General features: G+C 43.9%; 1 protein-coding gene and 1 non-coding gene across 2 annotated transcripts in view; both read right to left on the reverse strand.

Annotated features, from left to right (window-relative positions):
- Nucleotides 1–8,625: 8,625 nt before the first annotated feature.
- On the reverse strand, nucleotides 8,626–8,753 carry LOC117693938 (small nucleolar RNA SNORA17). The gene has a single exon (XR_004604521.1). It is a non-coding gene; the product is annotated as a small nucleolar RNA SNORA17 (small nucleolar RNA).
- A 4,644-nt stretch (nucleotides 8,754–13,397) lies between these two features.
- The window catches only part of Clstn2 (calsyntenin 2), a 583,317-nt gene continuing 578,682 nt past the window's right edge, over nucleotides 13,398–18,032 (reverse strand). The window contains exon 18 of the mRNA XM_076917814.1: nucleotides 13,398–14,737. Coding sequence (XP_076773929.1) covers nucleotides 14,677–14,737 — 61 coding nt within the window. The 3' untranslated portion in view covers nucleotides 13,398–14,676. The remainder of the gene's footprint in view (nucleotides 14,738–18,032) is intronic.

Raw genomic sequence — 18,032 nt, forward strand, 5'->3', positions numbered from 1 at the left:
GGCCCAAATAGTCCAAACATGCTTTAAGTTTTATAGTCGAGAGGACAATTTTCCCTGTTGGCATTATGTGATTATTGCGCTGATAATTTAGAAGGGGAAACTACTTCTATTTCCATTCATTTCTCTCTCCAAGTGACCTAAAGAGATGCAGAAGCAGAGGGCGGAGTACTGGATGCATGCAGCCGTTCTAATGCAACAAGTACAGAACACATTTAAATATAAACTCCAGATTTTACTGGTGTTTTCTGATAACTGTGTCTCTATGACCTATAACTGAGAACTAGCTTAAGGATATACATGTGTATTTACAATCTCAATTCTTATTTTAGTTTATGTTGAACTCTATTTATATAAAGACAAACCATCATTATTTTGATTAATTAACCAGACTACAATTGCATAACTCAATACAAGAAAAGTTTCTTTTCACTGCCCTCATCTACGATCGGTTGTTGCCAAGGATTGTGCCCTACATGTTTTCTTAGGGATCCAGGCTGACTGAAGTCTACCTTCTTGAATCTTTGTCATCCAAACACTTTTGCCTTGGCTTCCCTTTCCAGGAAAAAGAGTGGGGTTGGTTCTTTGTTACGTCCTGGCTCTGAAGTCCTAAAATGCTTTGCCTCTGAAGAGACACATTGCCACTATTTGTAGGAGTTAGCACGTCTGTGATGGCCCACACAGGCACAGAGAGCAGCAAGCCTTCTGCATTTACTAACCCTGAGATGTGCCTGGCTCCTGGAGACGACAGAGCACGTGACCAGGGCAGCCAATCAGCTGGCGCCAACTGCAGTGGCTAAGCAGTTAAGTACAAACAGGACATGGGCAGGGTGTAAAGGCACTCCCTATCTCCACAGTAAACAAGTCTGCACCCGCTTCTCACCTGGGTCCTAGAGTCTGTGTCATTGATTCCACACTTCTTACCTCCTACCTCAAAGACCATCTCTGAGGCTGAGGGCTAGGACAGCAACTATTTTAATCCACATCCTCGAAGTTTGCCTGTCTGTATACGGCAAACAATACATGCCTCTGTCAAGCTCCATATTATATGAATCCAGATTCCTAAAAGCTAATTTAGAAGGCGAGAAAACACCAGCAAATTAATAAGAAGATGCCTTACAATTCGTATTAACAAGTATTACTAAAATGTTTTCCTTAAAATTGTCTGAACAAAGTGAAATGGAGAAGCACCTATATGATTTTCCAATGTCTGGTTTTATCAGAAGTAGTTTATTTTTTGAACTAGTTATTTGAGATGTTATGTATTTTCCAATATCAGTGTAATTAAGAATAACTACACCATTTCTGTTGTTGTTTTTATATGAAAATAAGAAAAATCATAGCCATAAAGAGCTACTTTGCATTTGTTATAAATTCCCATCTTGGAATAATTAAAATATGCCATAATATACTTCCAGCCTTTCTTTCTGTGCTAACGGTACACAAAGAGAAAACATGGTCACTCATAAAGGACTGAATTTCAACAAAATTTATCATTTTTCTCATTAAATTTATAATGAAATTATTAGACTATAAATTGTTAAATTTCATGCTTTCACTATAGGATACAATTTTTATTTCTTTTGAATTAAAGGCAGTCAATAAAAACTTTCATAATTCGGAATTACTGATTTAGAGAAAATAAAGCTCATATATGATTTTTTTCCTCTCTAGGTCACATTTCACAGGCAGAATAGAAAGTAATACGTTTTCTCCAACTTGAAGAAATTTCTTATCCACAGAAGAAAATTTAATATTGTTATACTTTTCCTGTTATTTTGCCTTAGTATAATTTTAAAGTGTTGCGTGTTGCCAGTTTTTGTAGCACATTAGTTACTCCCTTAAGAAGAGATTATGTTTAAAAATAAGATGAATAATTAAAGCACAGCTTAATCCTAGCAGCGTCTAGTTTCTTGGGACTGAGTAGATGCTGGAATTGGTAAGAATCACCCCTTGTGGTTTTTAAAAAACACGTGTCCTGTCATTTCCTCCTGGTCATGACTCAAGCAGACTTTCAAAAAGGTATTTTTGAGAAATACTTGTTTAAAGTAGGGTTTGAGGTTTAGTTATATATTTTATATTGGAAATTCAGGAGAAACTTAACTATAATCTATTTTTCTCTCTCTATTTATAATCTCTGAGCATCATTTTAAAACTAAAAATGTAGTTGTTCTATAGGATGTATATACATCACAGGATTATCAAAATATGAGAACAATCTAAGTCTCTATAGAAAAATAAATGTCTCAAGAGTCCATCTGTCTGTGGGTGACAACCAGCTAATAGCTGCTGAGCAGTGGGAGGTGGTGGGGGCACAAGCAGGCAGCACAAGCAGCCAGCGGAGATCCAGAAAGCAGCACAATATTAGTTCATACCCGTCTAGTTTGTTACCTTCAGGCATGATGCCTTTGTGGTTGCAAAGTGGCAGATGGTCTTGAAACTTCATCCATGCTCCCCCATGGGAATGAAGAAGGAAGAGATGGCAAAAGTTACCTTTTAAACAAAGCTTTGCTCTCTGGCTCAGGAATGCCTTTCCCCACAGGCGTCCTTTTACTGGACAAAGCTGAGTTAAGTAGACAGCAGCAAAGGCAGCCGTGGGGATCAGAAGTAGAGTATACAGTGAACAGGTGGTTATCAGAATAAACTTTCTTATATAGTTAAAAACATATACACATACACACACATACACACACACACACATACACACAGATATATAAGTAAGATTCAAAATGATTTTACTTTGGTCACAGGACATGAAGAAATAGAATTTGCACTTATCATGAAGCTTTTCCCCTGCTGGCTTGCTTTCACAGATTCAGAAAGTACTGGTAGGCTGCATGGGGAGAGGCCACCATTTTACCTAGTTATGAAATCTGTGAGCTACAACACTTACCATTATGGCAGGATAGCCCATGGATGTTATGGGGGTAACCAACAACTTTTTAAAATAATATTCAAAGCCCACTCCACACTTGCCTGGTACTGTTAATCTGGCCAAGCACCCATGCTTGGGGAGCGTACAAGACTCAGGGATGAACCTACTACTATATTTTGCTAAATAGACATAGTATCATATTGCCTTTTAAATTTGTGTCTCTATACCCATAGATAAGTATAGCTGTCAGACCTCAGCAGATACATTTCTCTGTAGTGGACAATGGTTAAGGCAGAAACTCACAACTGGCATAGTGCAAGGAATAAATGCCAAGGGATCAATCAGCCACACATGGGATATCTCTAGCATCCTCCATGACTCAGGCTCAGGGACGAGAATGAAAGAGGAGGAGAAAAAAAAAGATTGTTAAGCCAGAGCCTGGTGTGTGTGTGTGTGTGTGTGTGTGTGTGTGTGTGTGTACCCAGAACTTAACAGTATCTTAGACATGACAAGACTCTGTACTCACGGACTCACAGCAGTTGTGGTTGCCTGCATAGGAGCTCAAGCCAGTTAATATGCAAAAGTAGAACAGGAAAGAGTCATGAGCCCCGATCCCTAACTGAGGACCTACACATAGCTGATAATGTCTGGGGAAGGAAGAGTCAACTTTTTTCAAAAGATACGGCCCCTGGTAAGTCAACTATGTTCCATTTGGCCCTAAACCCAAGAGTATATGAGCAACACAAACTGGACTTGGTGTTTTGTTAAAAAATAAAATCTACTTGAAGCTGGGCTTGGGGCTAGGGAGGTGGAGGCAAATCTGGGAGGAATTTGAGAAGGGGTGGGGTGAATGTGAGCAAACATATTGTCTTAAATTCTAAAAAAATTATTAAAATATTCCATTCAAATGTTAAAGTGATTTCTAGTTGATCTCCTGTTCTGTTTTTGTTTTTTGTTTTTTCCTGTAAAGAGAATATGCTGGATTCTTCTCAGCTTCAATCTGACCATCTTCCATAGGTGACACATGATTATAGTTTTCATAGAATGAAAAGGACTCTTGGGTGATTTGGCTGGGAAAAACAGGCAGATGCAAACAGACCAATGCAAGGAAACACTGCAATGTGAATCCAGTGTGCCATGGTTACCCAGACTATAAATTGTTGCCTCTCTCTGTTTAGTCCTGAAGAGTATGTCTTGATTCGCTTGGGTCGTGCTTGCGTGAAATCCCAGCCGTGGGAGAGCCACCATCTCTTGCACACTGATCGTTCCCAGGCCACGTGCTGCATGGTTCACAGGAAGCTTCTGAAGGCAGATCTGGGAAGGCAGTGTTGGAGCTTTTGGGATGGAAGCTTGTGCTCTGGCAGCTCCAACAAACTAAGCAAGGTCACTGGTCCCCAGCATGCTAATTAAAAAGACGACATTGGAAGGGGTGGATGGAGGTTTGTTGAATGTGACAATTCACATTTGAAGAGGAACAAACAATGGGCCCCACTGACCACTGTTTCTTTGAGGTACTGACTTGGAGTTAAATAGAGGGCAAGGGTATGTATAATTTAGTGGTCCTGGCCAATGTGTGCCCTTCCCCCATCATGGGTCCATCATCGTCTCAAGTCTCTTTGGTCCAAGGTTACCTTGGCTTCAAAACCACGGTTTTGGTTTCATTGGCTGTCAAAACCATATGAAATCTCTTCCTGAGGGATTTGCATGAGGGCTTCTTCCTTTTCCTTCCCCCATTTCCAAGGAAATCGTAAGTCCTTGGGGTTCATTGTATCAACATCCTGATGGGGGGGTACTGCTCCCCCCCCACACACACACACACAAATAAGTGTCTCCTAGACTACCTCCTCTCCTGCCAGGTCAGTTTCAGGAATGGTTGGCTTCTTTCTTATGGATTTTCTACAGTCTAGAGCTCCCTTGTTCCACATGTAAATGGCAGCCTTGTAGTGACAAAAGCTTGCAAGAAAGAGGAGGGAAGGCGTTTTTTGGTGAAGATCCAGCTGTCACTGCCATTCAGCTGATTTAAGTCTCTAACAGACCAGCTTCTTTTGTTAACAGCAAATGCTGCTTGTGTTTGACATTCAGAGACGTGGAGCCACATCTCTTTATTCCATAATATCACAACTGTACGAGTTCCAGACTAATTCTGTTAAAAGCCCAGCAGTCACAAAAACAGAAATACAAACTATCTGTTGTACCTGCTTTGATGAGACATGCAGGGTGGATTGAAGGATGCTGTGACCCAGGACTAGCCAGTCTGAAAGCTGAGTGCTTTGTTGGAAACAGAGGCTCATGGCTGGTTGAGTGAGGCTCTAGATCCTTCTAGAAGCAAGCGGATTGTAGTGCTTGCTTTCTTACCTTGTGCTAATAATGTTAACGGAAGGGTTGTGGAAACCTTTGCTGTCTCTGCATTCAGTTCTGTGTCCTGAGCTACCTGCCATTTATTTCATCAACTAAATTTTGTACCAATTTCCATCTTTGCTGCAACAGGATTTATTGGCTGAACATTTTGATTCATGTTCTATTGTCATAAGTGGTCTTTCTTAAAGGCCCCATTCTTACTTGCCTGGTCTCCCTTGTCTAATCAATTTTTTTGGTGTATTAATATTGTCTTTTATATGTATACATTTTTAGAACGTGTATAGTTTCATGTGTACTTATTAACACTAGTAGGTTAGAAATCCTATCACTTAATTTTTTCCTCCTTTGTAAATATGCTTACATGATTTTCCCATGTTGCTGTGTCTTATGTTGGGCTTTCCTTGAACAAAATCTATTGTAGAGATGGGCATGGAGACATTTTATTGGTAATCTCCTCAGAATTGAACACTGGGAAGAACAGAGGGAATCAGGTGAGATAGAGAGAAGCCAGCTGGACATTCCTAGGAGCTGGAAAAATGAGTACCTCAGTCTTGAAAGGAGACAGGAGGATACGTAGAGCTGCCAATCTGCCAGTCTAGCATCTTCTCACTCACCTCCACTGCACAGCCCACTCTATGGACTTAGTACCTATGTGCCCAGACTCCTTGACATAGCATTTCATGTTATGCCATTCATTCATTAGCACTTGAAAGTTTCTCTCGGGATTGTCAAGAAGGAATTCCTAGATTTCTGGAGCCATTGTCTTCGACTTTGTTCTCATCAGAAGTGCATGAGGGTCTTTGGGCCTCGCCACCATTGTCTCCACTCTCTTTCCAGGCTGTCCCAATCTGATGGACCTGTGATGCTAAATTTGCATTTGTAAAATTATCAATGACTTTGAGAATATTTTATATGCATTTTAGTCTCTCAAGTTCCTTCTGTGAATAATCTATTCATTTTCTTTGTCAAATGTTCTTTTGAGTTCTGAAGATTCATTGTGGTCTCTTTTTAGCTGGTGCACAATCTATCATAGATTTTGATAATGATATCCAAAGAGTTTAAACAACACTTTTAGGTGTGTGGGTTCCTGTTTAGAACATGTAGGTTTTAATTAGTCATTCTTGCTGTCTGTCTACCTCTTTGCTTCTGTCTTGCTCTCACACATGCATAGCTGTTTGTGGTAATTTTGAATGATTACTTCAGTTATATAATAATTATGTAGTTTTTAACTGTGGATTTTTGAGAGTGGCTAACTTAAAAAAACCTCTTTCTGTCTCTCTGTCTCTCCCTCTCCTCCTCATCCTTCTTCTTCCCCCCTCTCTTTGCGTGTGTGTGAGTGTATGTGGTCATTCTTAAACTGATGAAGCCTTAGAGTGTTTTCTGCCATTTCTGAGTTGTAACTTCTGTCTTAGAGTCAATTGAATCTATTTTTTTAAACTTATATTAGTTCTTTATCAATTTCATATCATGCACCCCAATCCAACAATCTCCCACCCTGTAAGCACCCACCAACAGAGAAAAGAAATTGTTGTGGAAGCTATAGTGTCACAGTGTGTCCCACAGTGCACCCTTTGTCCACACTTTTTTGCTTGCAAATATTCATTTCAATGACTTGTTGATCTGGTACGAGGTCTTTGGCTTCTGTTGATACTGGAATCTCACTGGGATCCCCCTTGGATAATCTGTTGTTGCCTTGTGTCATCCTATAGTTTTGGATCTGTAGGAAGGGCCCCTTCATGTACTCTAGCAGTTCATCGATTGGGTAGATGTTCGGGTATAGGCAATTCAAAGCCATGGATCAAGGCCTGAGAGGTATGTGAGCTGCTAACCCACTGGCTCTTTTTTCATGACCTCAGGGCTGGCTCACTAGCAACCTCTGCTCTATCAAGGCTAGGTCTACCCTGCTGCCCACATGAGGTACAGGACCAGCTCTTCTGAGTGTTGCAGCCCACGAGGGACATGGCCAGTTCTTCCACTCTCATAACCCCAAGACTAGCTCTCTTCCCTGCCATAGAGGGCCAGGGACAAATGAGAGGAAGAGGGTATCCATGCCACCACATAGCAGACAAGAGGCAGGACTGGCTGTCCCACACTCACACTCTCAGGACCAGCTCACCTCTACCCTACCATCATGATCTGCTCTACTGTGCTGCCCAGATGAGGTGCAGGGCCTGCTCTCTCAAATGCTGCAGCAGGTAAGGGGCAAGACAAGCTCTCCTGCTTTCGTGACTGCATTTGGTCCAGCTCTCCTGCCCAACACCTTTGGTGAGGGCAAAATGGAGGAGATCTCTCCCTCACTCATGTCACTGCATTGCAGACAAGTTGTGGGGCCAGCTTTTTCATTCTCACATCTTTGAGAACTGTTTGTCCATGCTACCCTTTCCTCCTCGTCAGAGTCAGCTCTTCTGTGCTGCCCGGGTGAGGTGCAGGGCCCGTTCTCTTGAGTGCTGAAGCTAGTGAGGGGCAGGGCCAGCTCTCCTGCTCTCCTGCTCTCCTGACTCCAGAGCCAGATCTCCAGCCTATTGCATGTAGTGAGGGGGGATGGGAGAGGGGGAGGGTTATCTCTCCCTTGTCCATGACACAGCATGGAAGATAAGTGGTAGGACTAGGTCCCCCAAGCTTCTGTCCTGGGGAGGGGCCTCACCCACAACCCCTGTAATGTTCCCTGAGTACTGTAGATGGCTAGGGTTCAGGGTCATCTCTCCTGCTCTGATGCCCTCAGAGCCAGCTCTCCTGTGATGCCCAGGTTAGGAGTAGGTCCAGTTGTGTACTGCCTCAGACATTAGTATGTCCTCAGGGGCAGCACAAACCAGGGACATCTGTCTGGCCTTTAGTGGTAACAGACTCCTACTACTCCAGGCCTGGCGACCTAAATGTGGCCCCTGGTGGTAGCATAGGCCAGAATTCCACCATGGTCCCATGTGGCATCACTAGCTACTCAAATCAGGATGTTTCTCAATGAGTCTCCAGTTCTGCCTCTCTTCATTGCGCCCACACCCCTCTTTCTTTTATTTCTCCACAATTACTTGCTCCTCTTACAGGTTGCTGGGGTCTCTGGGTGTCTGGGGTTATCTCAGGAGTGGTTCTAATCGCTGCTCGTTCATTATGGAGTAGGGCAGAGGTCATCTCAGACATGATCTGCCCATCTCCTCCAAGCCTGCATGGTACCTGACTGGTCATTGTCTCAGGCTTGCTCCTTGCCTGGCCTGGCTGCCCAAGTGTCCCCATGCAAGGGTTGTCTGTCTCAGGCTCACCCCCACCTGGTGACCCTCAGTGCCAGGCAGTGGGCACAGGGAGAGGAGTTTCTTTTAGTCTCCTGTTTTCTCCTCATCTTGGGAGCCATAGAGGCCTGCCTGAGCTGGACTGGTGGTCGTCTCAGGCTTGCTTTTTCAGGGAATGTCAGGTTACTAATCATTCAGATGTTCACAGGTCAGAACACTAAGTGTAGGCATAGCCTCTCTCCCCTCTGCGACCTACTGACACGTGACAGAGCAGCCACACCTGCAATGCTTCTAGGGCCATGTAGTCAGTTGAATCTATAAAGAAACTGAAGAGGGCTGGCTTTGCTGCATCCTTGTCTCTTTCCACTCATCCGTCCTCCTCCCTCATTTCCTCCCCCTTTCCTCCCCAAGACTTATCGCTCTGCTGTATTAGTCAAAATAAGACTTATGTATTAGTCAAAATAAGACTTAACGGAGTTGAACAACTTTATGGTTGTTCTGAAGGCCTTGATTTTTACCTAAAGCAGATATAATTTGAGAAATATTTTTCTTACAGGAATGTAAATTCTGTAGCCACACAATGTGTGTCTAAATGGCACAGTTCTGGGTGGGTACATCCTTGGGCTGTCTCCTCATTCTATGTCTCTCACTCAGGAGGCAAACACCCCCAGGCTAGTCTGTTATCTCTCCCCAGGGAGCATTTATGTCAAGAGAATACATTCCAGGCCATCTGTCTTGGGTTAAGACTTTCTGTATACAGAACCAAATTTTCCAGAGGTCCTCATTGCAAAAGCCCAGATTGCATTCCCAGTGGGCTGGTGGTGCAGGCTCAGCTGGCTCCCTCACTCCAGCCAGCACAGAGTTTGGAAACTGTTACCTTACATTTCTTTTTCTTGCCAGAGGTGTCTCTTCTTTATTGCACCCAGAGAGGCACACTTGGGAAAACGCACTTCTTCATCATTCCAGACACAATATTTACTAAACGAGCTGAGAAAAATCTGGCAGCAAAAACTGGTCCACACATGCCGGACACACACACACACACACAGACCATTCATCTGTGAAATCCCTCACCAGAGGTCTTGCTACTGAGAATTCTGTTCCTGCTCCACACTGAACACATTTCCTGAGTGGGAGGCTCCTGTGAGCGAGAGAATCTGCTTCAAGTTGTGTTTGGGTCAAAATGTGTTAGAAGTAGGCTTTGATGGTTGTGTTCTAGCAGCTGTTGGGAAATAGAGTGTGCGTGGAGAGCGTTTTACAACCAAAGTGCTCTCCTACCAAGTGACAGAGTGATGTATTTGTATAAAATGAAGCATTACTTTATCATTTATTCACCAAAGGAAAAATGCACAATGCTGTCTTTCTAGCGTCAGAAGTCTTGTCAGAGGCAGCTCATGGCTGTCCATCGCCTGCATTGTAGATGAATAGCCACATTTTCCAGAAAGCAGACTGTTTCTCTGTGATGAGCATCATTACCCATACCCCCATGTCTAGCTAAGTCTTACGAACGCACGCATGAGCCAGGGACTGCAAAATTCTGCAAGGCAAGTGTTGTGGCAGGAGCTTCCGTGCAGCTCATGGGAAGTGTCAAGAGCCATGCACATCAGTTTCACATGGGCTTCAGGTCTTGCAGCCAGTTTCAGCAGGTGAACAACATAGCCTTGAGTGATAAAATCCATGCCCAGGTGGACAGTTCCCATACCTGCATCATACACTCATTGTTGTTGCCTTCAGGTGGCAACTTGACAGACCGTCCTGGAGGAAATACGGGAGCAGCGTGGAGCGAGCATCTCCATGGAGGAAAATGTAGAGAAGAAAGAGAGGCAAAGATCCTTCTTGATCATTGGGACCTAGTTTACGAGGCTGCTGGGGGTCTCTAAAGGCTTAGACCCACTAGTATCTCAAGAGTCTGTGACTATCTTGTATTCCTCTGCAGATGCTGCTCATGGCTGCAGACAGATGTTGCTTGTGGCTTCGGATATGCCTCCTTGTAGATCTCATGGCAAGTGCAGCCATGCACTTATGTATGAGCCCATTGAGTTTATCTCTCTCCCCCACTAGTCTGTGAATCCAGACGCCCTGTAAGGAGCTGTGGGCATCTTTGGGCAGTGACTAGATACGTGTCTAAAGGTTCCACATTGCTCTGAGTCTCCATGTCCCAATGTCCCCAGGACATTTTGAGGTCTCAGGACATGGGAATCTACAAAGGTCCCGAGACTATTTTCTGGTGTCACTGTTCTGGAAGAGGAGACATGTTTGCCCTAGTTTCTAAGTGCATATTTTAACACAATGTGCTCTCCTGCTGGCTCTTAGTCACTCCTTGGCTTAGATTTTTAACACCGTTTTTTAATTTTTGAAACTAGTTATTTAACTAGGGGGTTAATTTGTATCTGGTGTGTGTGTGTGTGTGGGGTTTAGTCCAAGGTGCTCGAAAGAGAAACAAGCCTTTGTCACCAGCTCTGGCACCTGCAGATTTGGCTTTTGTAAAGGCAACATCTGATTCTGGTGTTCCTTAGCATGGGCAGGTATTTGGCTTAGTGGGACAAGCATGGCACTCAGAACATCACTTTTGTGCATCATCAGCTCTGTGGCCTTAGACAGGAGAGCTGGTGGCTCTGGGCTCAGCCTTTTCATTTATGAGACAGGGATGGAAGGAACTTTCTCCTGAAGTCATTGGAAGAATTAAATTGGAAAATATTGGTAAAGTCTTGGAACAAAATAAACCCTTAGGAAATGTGTGTATATCACCCCTGGTCTTCTCCCTTCTTCTCTTTCTTCAGACTCCATTGAGAAGGTGAGGAGAGCACCCATCACTCAATGAATGAATGAATGAGTTTCATTCAGTGAGAGAATGCAGGAACATCTGAGTGGATGAGATGTCACCCACACTATGTATTATTTTGGAGTGCTGAATGGACATGGTGAAGCTTACTTAGGGAATACCCAGAGGTCTGGACACTGTGGCAGACATTTGAAAGGCATTATCCCACTTAATAATCACAAGGATGCTTTAAGTAAGGCTCCATTATCAACTCTGTACAAACGAAGCAAAGGGTCAGTGAGACTGTCAAGGTGTAATGGTGTTGTAAGTAAGAAGTGTTTTTTTTTTTTTCTTTCTTTCTAAGATACCTTGAAACAGAAGGGTACAGATGGGGTGCACGTGAGAGTTATCGAGGTGAACCAATAAAGCACCACTTATCAGATCAAGGCCTCTTTGTCTCTTTATTGACTCTGTGATGCAAAAGAGAAAATATAATTCATCGTGACAAATATGTTGGTCTGACATCGAGTGGGAAGAATGCTGATGGCAGGCATGATGGTTATGTACAAGAATCTGTACCTTGGGGGTAGGATGGTGGAGGTGGGTTTTAAAGCTGCTCTTCCCAGAGAAAAGAAAAAAAACATCTTTTTTTAAAACATCCATCTGATAAAGGAGAGGAGGCTAGCTAGCAGGGGACTGATGGAAGGCAGATGGGGCCCGTGAGGATGCTCACAAGGGGTTAGGAAAGCAAGAATGCTTCTTGTGACATGCAGCAGTGTGCTTGTCATGTTCAGCGTCTTCTCTATGTCACCAGTGGTTCTATTATGACTTGAATTTGTAATGCTCCCCATGGGCTTATTATTTGAATGTTTGGGACCCCATATGCTTGCACTATTTGGTTGATGTTCTGGGAATTTAGAGGGCTGAACTGGAGGAAGTGGGTCACTGAAGGGTAGGTCTTTGGATACTTCCTGTTTGGATCTCTTGGTCATAAAATACACATCTCTCCACTAGGGGCTTCTTCTATCCTAATGTCCTACCCAGGTACATGGGACTAAGGGTCTATAAACTGAATCTTTTCAAATTGGGAGCCAAAGTAACCTGTCCTTTGGGTTTAAGTCCTCCCCTCTGTCTCTGTCTCTCTCTGTCTCTCTCTGTGTCTCTCTCTCTGTCACACACACACACACACACACACACACAGTGTTTTTCAAGGCAGGATTTCTCTATCTGCTTCTGCCTCCTGAGTCCTGGAATTAAAGGCACTTGCCACCAGTGCTCAGTCATCAGATACTTTGTTAGCAAACTAATACAACTTCTGAGGACACCAAACATGTATTTATTTTTATTCTCTGTGTATGAGTGTTTCGCTTGCATGTATACCACATGTGTCCCTGGTCCCTGTGGAAGCCAGAAAAGGGCACCAGATATCCTGGAACTGTTGTTACAAATGGTTGTAAGCATCTCCATGTAGAATAGAACCAATGCATCTAGAAGAGCAGCCAATGTTCTTAATCACTGACCTATCCTGGAAGCTGCCCAAGGATATTTTGTTTGAATTCCACTCCCTTCTCCCTGATACTCAACTGAAGGATGGGGGTTAGCCTTGTGTTGTTGTAACAGAAACCAGGAGGGAGAGTCTGTAACAACAACATCTAGAGTCCCAGGGAAGTGCTCTGGGCCACCACTGGCTTTGGATGGTGAGAGGGAACCCATCTCTATGAGGTCCCATGCCAAGTTGGCCCTGAGTGGCATCTGTCTAAAGGCAGGTCAACATGAGGGTGGGGAACTGTATCAAAAGGGGGGAGGGCAGTGTTCATAGTCATTTTTCCCAGGAAGCATTCTGATTCCTCTGGGTAAGTCTCATGCTTTTCTCATGGTTACCAGAAGAAATAACCTACCTTAGGGTTTATAGCTTCAGCAACTTGTAGGTACTCAATAAATACCCTATCTCACTCCGATCATCTTTCTAGTTGTCTCCAAGGGCAGTACTTCCAGGCTCAGCTCTCATGTGTCCTGAAGGAAACCTCATAAGGGCCAATATCTTGTGTGACCACTGTCACATCCACCATGGCTCTTGCACCCATGTGGATCTAGGATAGAGCACCAGAGATGTTGACCCAGACAAAGCGGTGTGCAGCCTCTCATCCCACCACGTCTGAACAATAAAAACTCTCAGAAGTCATCGTTACTGTGAAATTCTAAAATCATATTTATTCAACCAATTCACAGAAGTGTCGTAACGACCACCAACATGAATCAGTTTGTAGGCATTTACAAGCCAAGGCTGAAAATAAATATCTGTCTGTGTTGAATAGGCATTTAACAAATTACTCAGAAACTCCAAGAATCGAAATTGTTAGAAATTTAAAGTTTGGGATTCAGGCATGATAAGATCACAGTCATGGGAAGAAACTCAATTGATTCCCCCAGAGGTTATTTCCCTCTTAAATCTTTATGTACATGTACTTGCTCAGCACCCCTTACTCTGCATCAGTTAGACTCTAGTAGGGCAATTAGGCAGGGAGAGGGTACCAAGGAAAGGGGTGGGAGGGCAAGGTTTTTCTCTGGTCCCCTGTGGCTGGGCAACCTTTCTGACCAACAACATAATGTGCTGTTCTGAGGTTGGATTCAATTTTCTATGAATTCATAATTCCTTTTAGTAAGACATTTCAAGGTTTATATTGTATCAGACTCATACACACGCAGTAGCATATTTACCAAATAAATACATTTTTGTAGACTCAGGAGATTCATTCTTGGAGACAGCCCAAGAAGCTCAGAAGTCTGCTGTGTGCCAAGAACACACAATCCCCAAGTGCAGCTGGCTCCAGGTAAAGACACTCCAGCTGCACTGACCATTAGGCTACCTCCAGTCAGGTGCAGGTGGAAGGTGATTGCATACAGTGAGACTGTTCTTTCTCTCTGCAGAATGAACCCCAGAGAGGCTCCAGTAGAGCAAGCAGCCTGCCCATCTCAGGCCTTTTCCATGCACTGAGGTTGAGGAGCTGGGAACAAACAGGTTTCTCATACAAGGTTTTAAAATGGTGACATCATTACTCCAGAGATGGGAGGAAGAAAGGGTCTGAGATTGGCTGAACCCAGAACTTTCATATTTAGTCCAGCATCAATGACAGAAGATGATAGAGTGAACAGTATTTAGCAAGTACTTAGGGAAAGGCAGAGACAATGGCAGGCTTGGGCAGACTACGCTGTAGAAACAGCATTGTGGGTGTTACTCAGATATGTTCTAAATGTGTGCAGGCAACTGTGTACAACACTGTCGGTGTTCACTAAGACTCAGATCCAGTGTCTGCTGCTGTCTGACTACTGCACAGAATATGAGAATTCACAAAGGCTTTTCTAAGCTAAGAGATCTGCACGGTTGACCTGCTTCTATATGGTTCAGTCAGTATGGAGCTTAGTGATGTACTGGGTCTTCACCAAGTAAGGACAAGCTAGATGCTTCACTTCCAAATGTTTGTGACTCCCGCTGTGTTCCACGTACTTCTTTCAGGGCTTTGAGAGCTAAAAGCAAATAAGAATAACCTAAGGCATCTGGAGAATTAAAATTTGTTGGGACTAATGACTTCTCTGTTCTTTTAAATCTTACTTCCATATTATAAATATGTATTTATGTACATACCTATATTTTATCAGCTGCTTTTCACCTGGTTATATCTGTTATTTTATACTTATTACTCCAATTCCCTAAACTAACGCCCTGTCACATCACTCTGACTCCATCTTACAGACATTACAACGCACATACAGTAACGCAACAAGGCCCACTCTAGTAACTACGTTTCCTTGGGAACAACTGGCTCCTATATAAGCTTTCTTCTTTCTATTTTCCACCTGTTTTCCTCCAATCGCCTGCCACCCCTTTCCAGCTTAGGGCATCAACAGCTCTTTCTTGGAAGCATATAAGGTTGGAAACCTGGTAGGTAGATTGATCTGCCATCCTCTTCCAGTGGCTCTGACTTGTAAAGCAACTGCGATAACTGCCTCTGTGGTCACATGGCATTATTTACCCATGATTCTTTGACACGTGAACATAAGTTTACGTATTGAGCAGTACCCTGGATTCCTGGTTGCTTCTGATACTGTTGATCCTAACCAGCTTCTAGTTTACTCTCCACCTCTACCCTGTCTCATTCAATCTCTCTTCCCCTCCTGTTCAAGTGAATCGCCCAGGTGCCAAATCTAACTTCCTTTGCCTAAAACTTTTGCTCCATTTCCAGCCTTCTGGAGTGTGTCTGAGAAGGGGTCATCAATATTCCCTCCATGGCTCCTTTGCATCATGGAGAGTGGGTAGTGGTAAGAGCCATCACCCAGCCTTCCCTGATGGCGAGGATGGATGCACTTTTGCCTCCAAAGATGCATGCATTTCACTCAGTGATGTGAGCCATGAATCCAGTCAAACAGTTATTCTTGGGCTCTTGAGGAATCCTTCCAGAGAGTAGAGGCTACCTCCTTGTCCTTTTCCCACGGAGGGGTGGGAGTGGGGGTGGGGCTGGAGTCTAGACCTAAAACCTGTGGGTTGGTTTTCTGCCTTTGCAAATAGAAATAACCTCTTAGCTTCCCTTTTTTTTTTTTTTAAATGACAGCTCATTCTGCTGAGGAAAAGAACCCTCAATATTTATATGTGTTTGTGTCCCACTTCTGCTCTGAAATGTTCAGTGTAAAGGGTCCAGGTAACAGAGGCGCATTTTCACTCCCAGATAAAAGAAGGAAAACATTAAAGCCATCATGATTTCATTCCTGTGATTAATATACACCACCTGCATTCTGAAGCCTCTTGTGTCTGCTGCCCTTGTCTCATTGGACTATTGGGGACTGAGCTTCATAGTGATGAATCTTTCCACAGTATATCTGATAAAAGGGGTGAGACAGTGGCAAAGACCTGTGCTCATTAACAAATTAAAGCTCTATTTCCTCAGTCCTGTGACTCACAGGGTGGAAAAAGTGGGGCTCATCATGGCCTAGCTGCCCTTGCTCCTGGTGTGGCGGGGAGGGGTCTTTTACTGCTCCTACCTGGAAAAGATTACTTTGGGAAAAAAGAAGTCCCTTCCTGTCAGCTTCCATGAGGAAGCACAAAACATTGACAATTTCCCCCTTCCACTTTTCTTCCATTCCCAGTGATTTTGCAAAGAACAACTGTAGACTTAAGACTGGGTTTGAGGAGCCTTTCTCCATCAGGGCATCTTAACTTTTCAAACCACACTCATTCTCTGAGGCCAAGTGATCTCTGGAATTCTATTCGACATTTGCTGAGCCCATGCTGTGGACCAGATGCAGTGCTTTGGATACACTGGTTACATCCTTAGAGAAGGACCAGTATCCTGGGACACATCAGTTACTCTTCTTGTCTTAGGGAGGTGGTTGGGGTACTGTTTGCATCCAGTCATGGTTTTTAGGGTACCTTGGGAAGGTAGACAGTGGTTCTTGGAGTGTGGCTCCACCTTTGGGGTATGCCTGTCAACGACCAGGAAGTACCAGTTCACATATTCTGCTTGCTGACTCCATCCCGTGTCTCATTCCTTGATGGTCTGGTCTCTTCAGGGATGGATGTTCTATAACTCACTCAGCCCTCCATCCCCCACCCTGGCATCCTTGACTGGACCTGATCTCCAGCCCCAGAGCAAACTGCCTTCTTGTCCTGCATGAACAAACCTGCGAAGGAAAGTCCTGCTTCCAGATTACTCTCTATCACTTTCTGTGTTGTTCTATAGGAGGCTATTGTAACAGACTGGTGTGAAGGGAAACAGAAAATTGCCTATGTCTCGGCAAAGAAGTCTCAGCTGGGACTTTATACAGAGAGGCCAGGCTGCAAAAGAAAAACCACTCTATTTGCTTTCCTTGTGCTTCTCATGGGGAGATAACTGCCATGTCCTATATTTTCTTTTCTGTTCTCCCCCTTTCTTCTACTATAAAAAGGCAGATTCTAATGTCACAGAGATGTGCATGCTCAACATGGTCTCTGAGCTGGTCTCAGGCTCCCTTTGGAGAACTTAGCAGGCTCAGTGAAGAGGCTGTCAGGAACGACATGTTTCTGAGAAGAGCGGGGCTGGGTTTGTTGAAACTCAATATGACTGGTTCTCCTGGCTTACGTGCTGTTCCTCTTATGCCCTGACCTCTGACCTTGAGATCTTAATATGAGGCTAGATTTAGGTCACAGGCACAATGATTGACAAAACATAAGGAGTCCCGGCTGAAGGTTTATGGTGCTTACATTATAGATCTTATGCCATAAATGAAAGGAAAGTGTTGGGAACCTGGTACCTACGTGGACCACAGGAATGAGATTCCCACTGTAGATGAAGCTGCAGCTTTGGCTTTTTTTTTTTTTTTTTTTTTAAATCTCTTTCTCCTCCTTTTAGCAACATGGGTTACCATCCTTCTAAGAGAAACAATTCATTCCCCATCCAATTTAATGTCTAAATTGTGATGTCATTTGCCATTCTCGCTACAAATGAACAGTGCTGCAGTAACCTGGGAACGTCCTTGCATGATCCTGTTCTCCAGGATGTATGCAGTGAGCAAAGCGCCTCCTAGTGGTCAGGACTCATTGCTGCAGCTCTACAGCTCTCACATAAAACCTGGCTTTGAAGGAGGCTGTTCAGGGGGCAGGAACTGAGCAGGTGTCCTCCCTAGGGCTGGTCAATACAACCTTCCTAGGCAGCGTCCCTCTGGAGAAAGGGTACAAGGGGAGGAATCATCTCACACCCGAGCAGAGGAGGGGAACTGGAAATGAGACCATGTTCTTTGAAATTATTGCTTCAGGGGTGTGAACTGGAGCCTGGCTCTGCTTCTCTCTTCT

This window comes from Arvicanthis niloticus, chromosome 21 (genome assembly GCF_011762505.2).
Source record: "Arvicanthis niloticus isolate mArvNil1 chromosome 21, mArvNil1.pat.X, whole genome shotgun sequence".
Lineage (NCBI taxonomy): Eukaryota > Metazoa > Chordata > Mammalia > Rodentia > Muridae > Arvicanthis > Arvicanthis niloticus.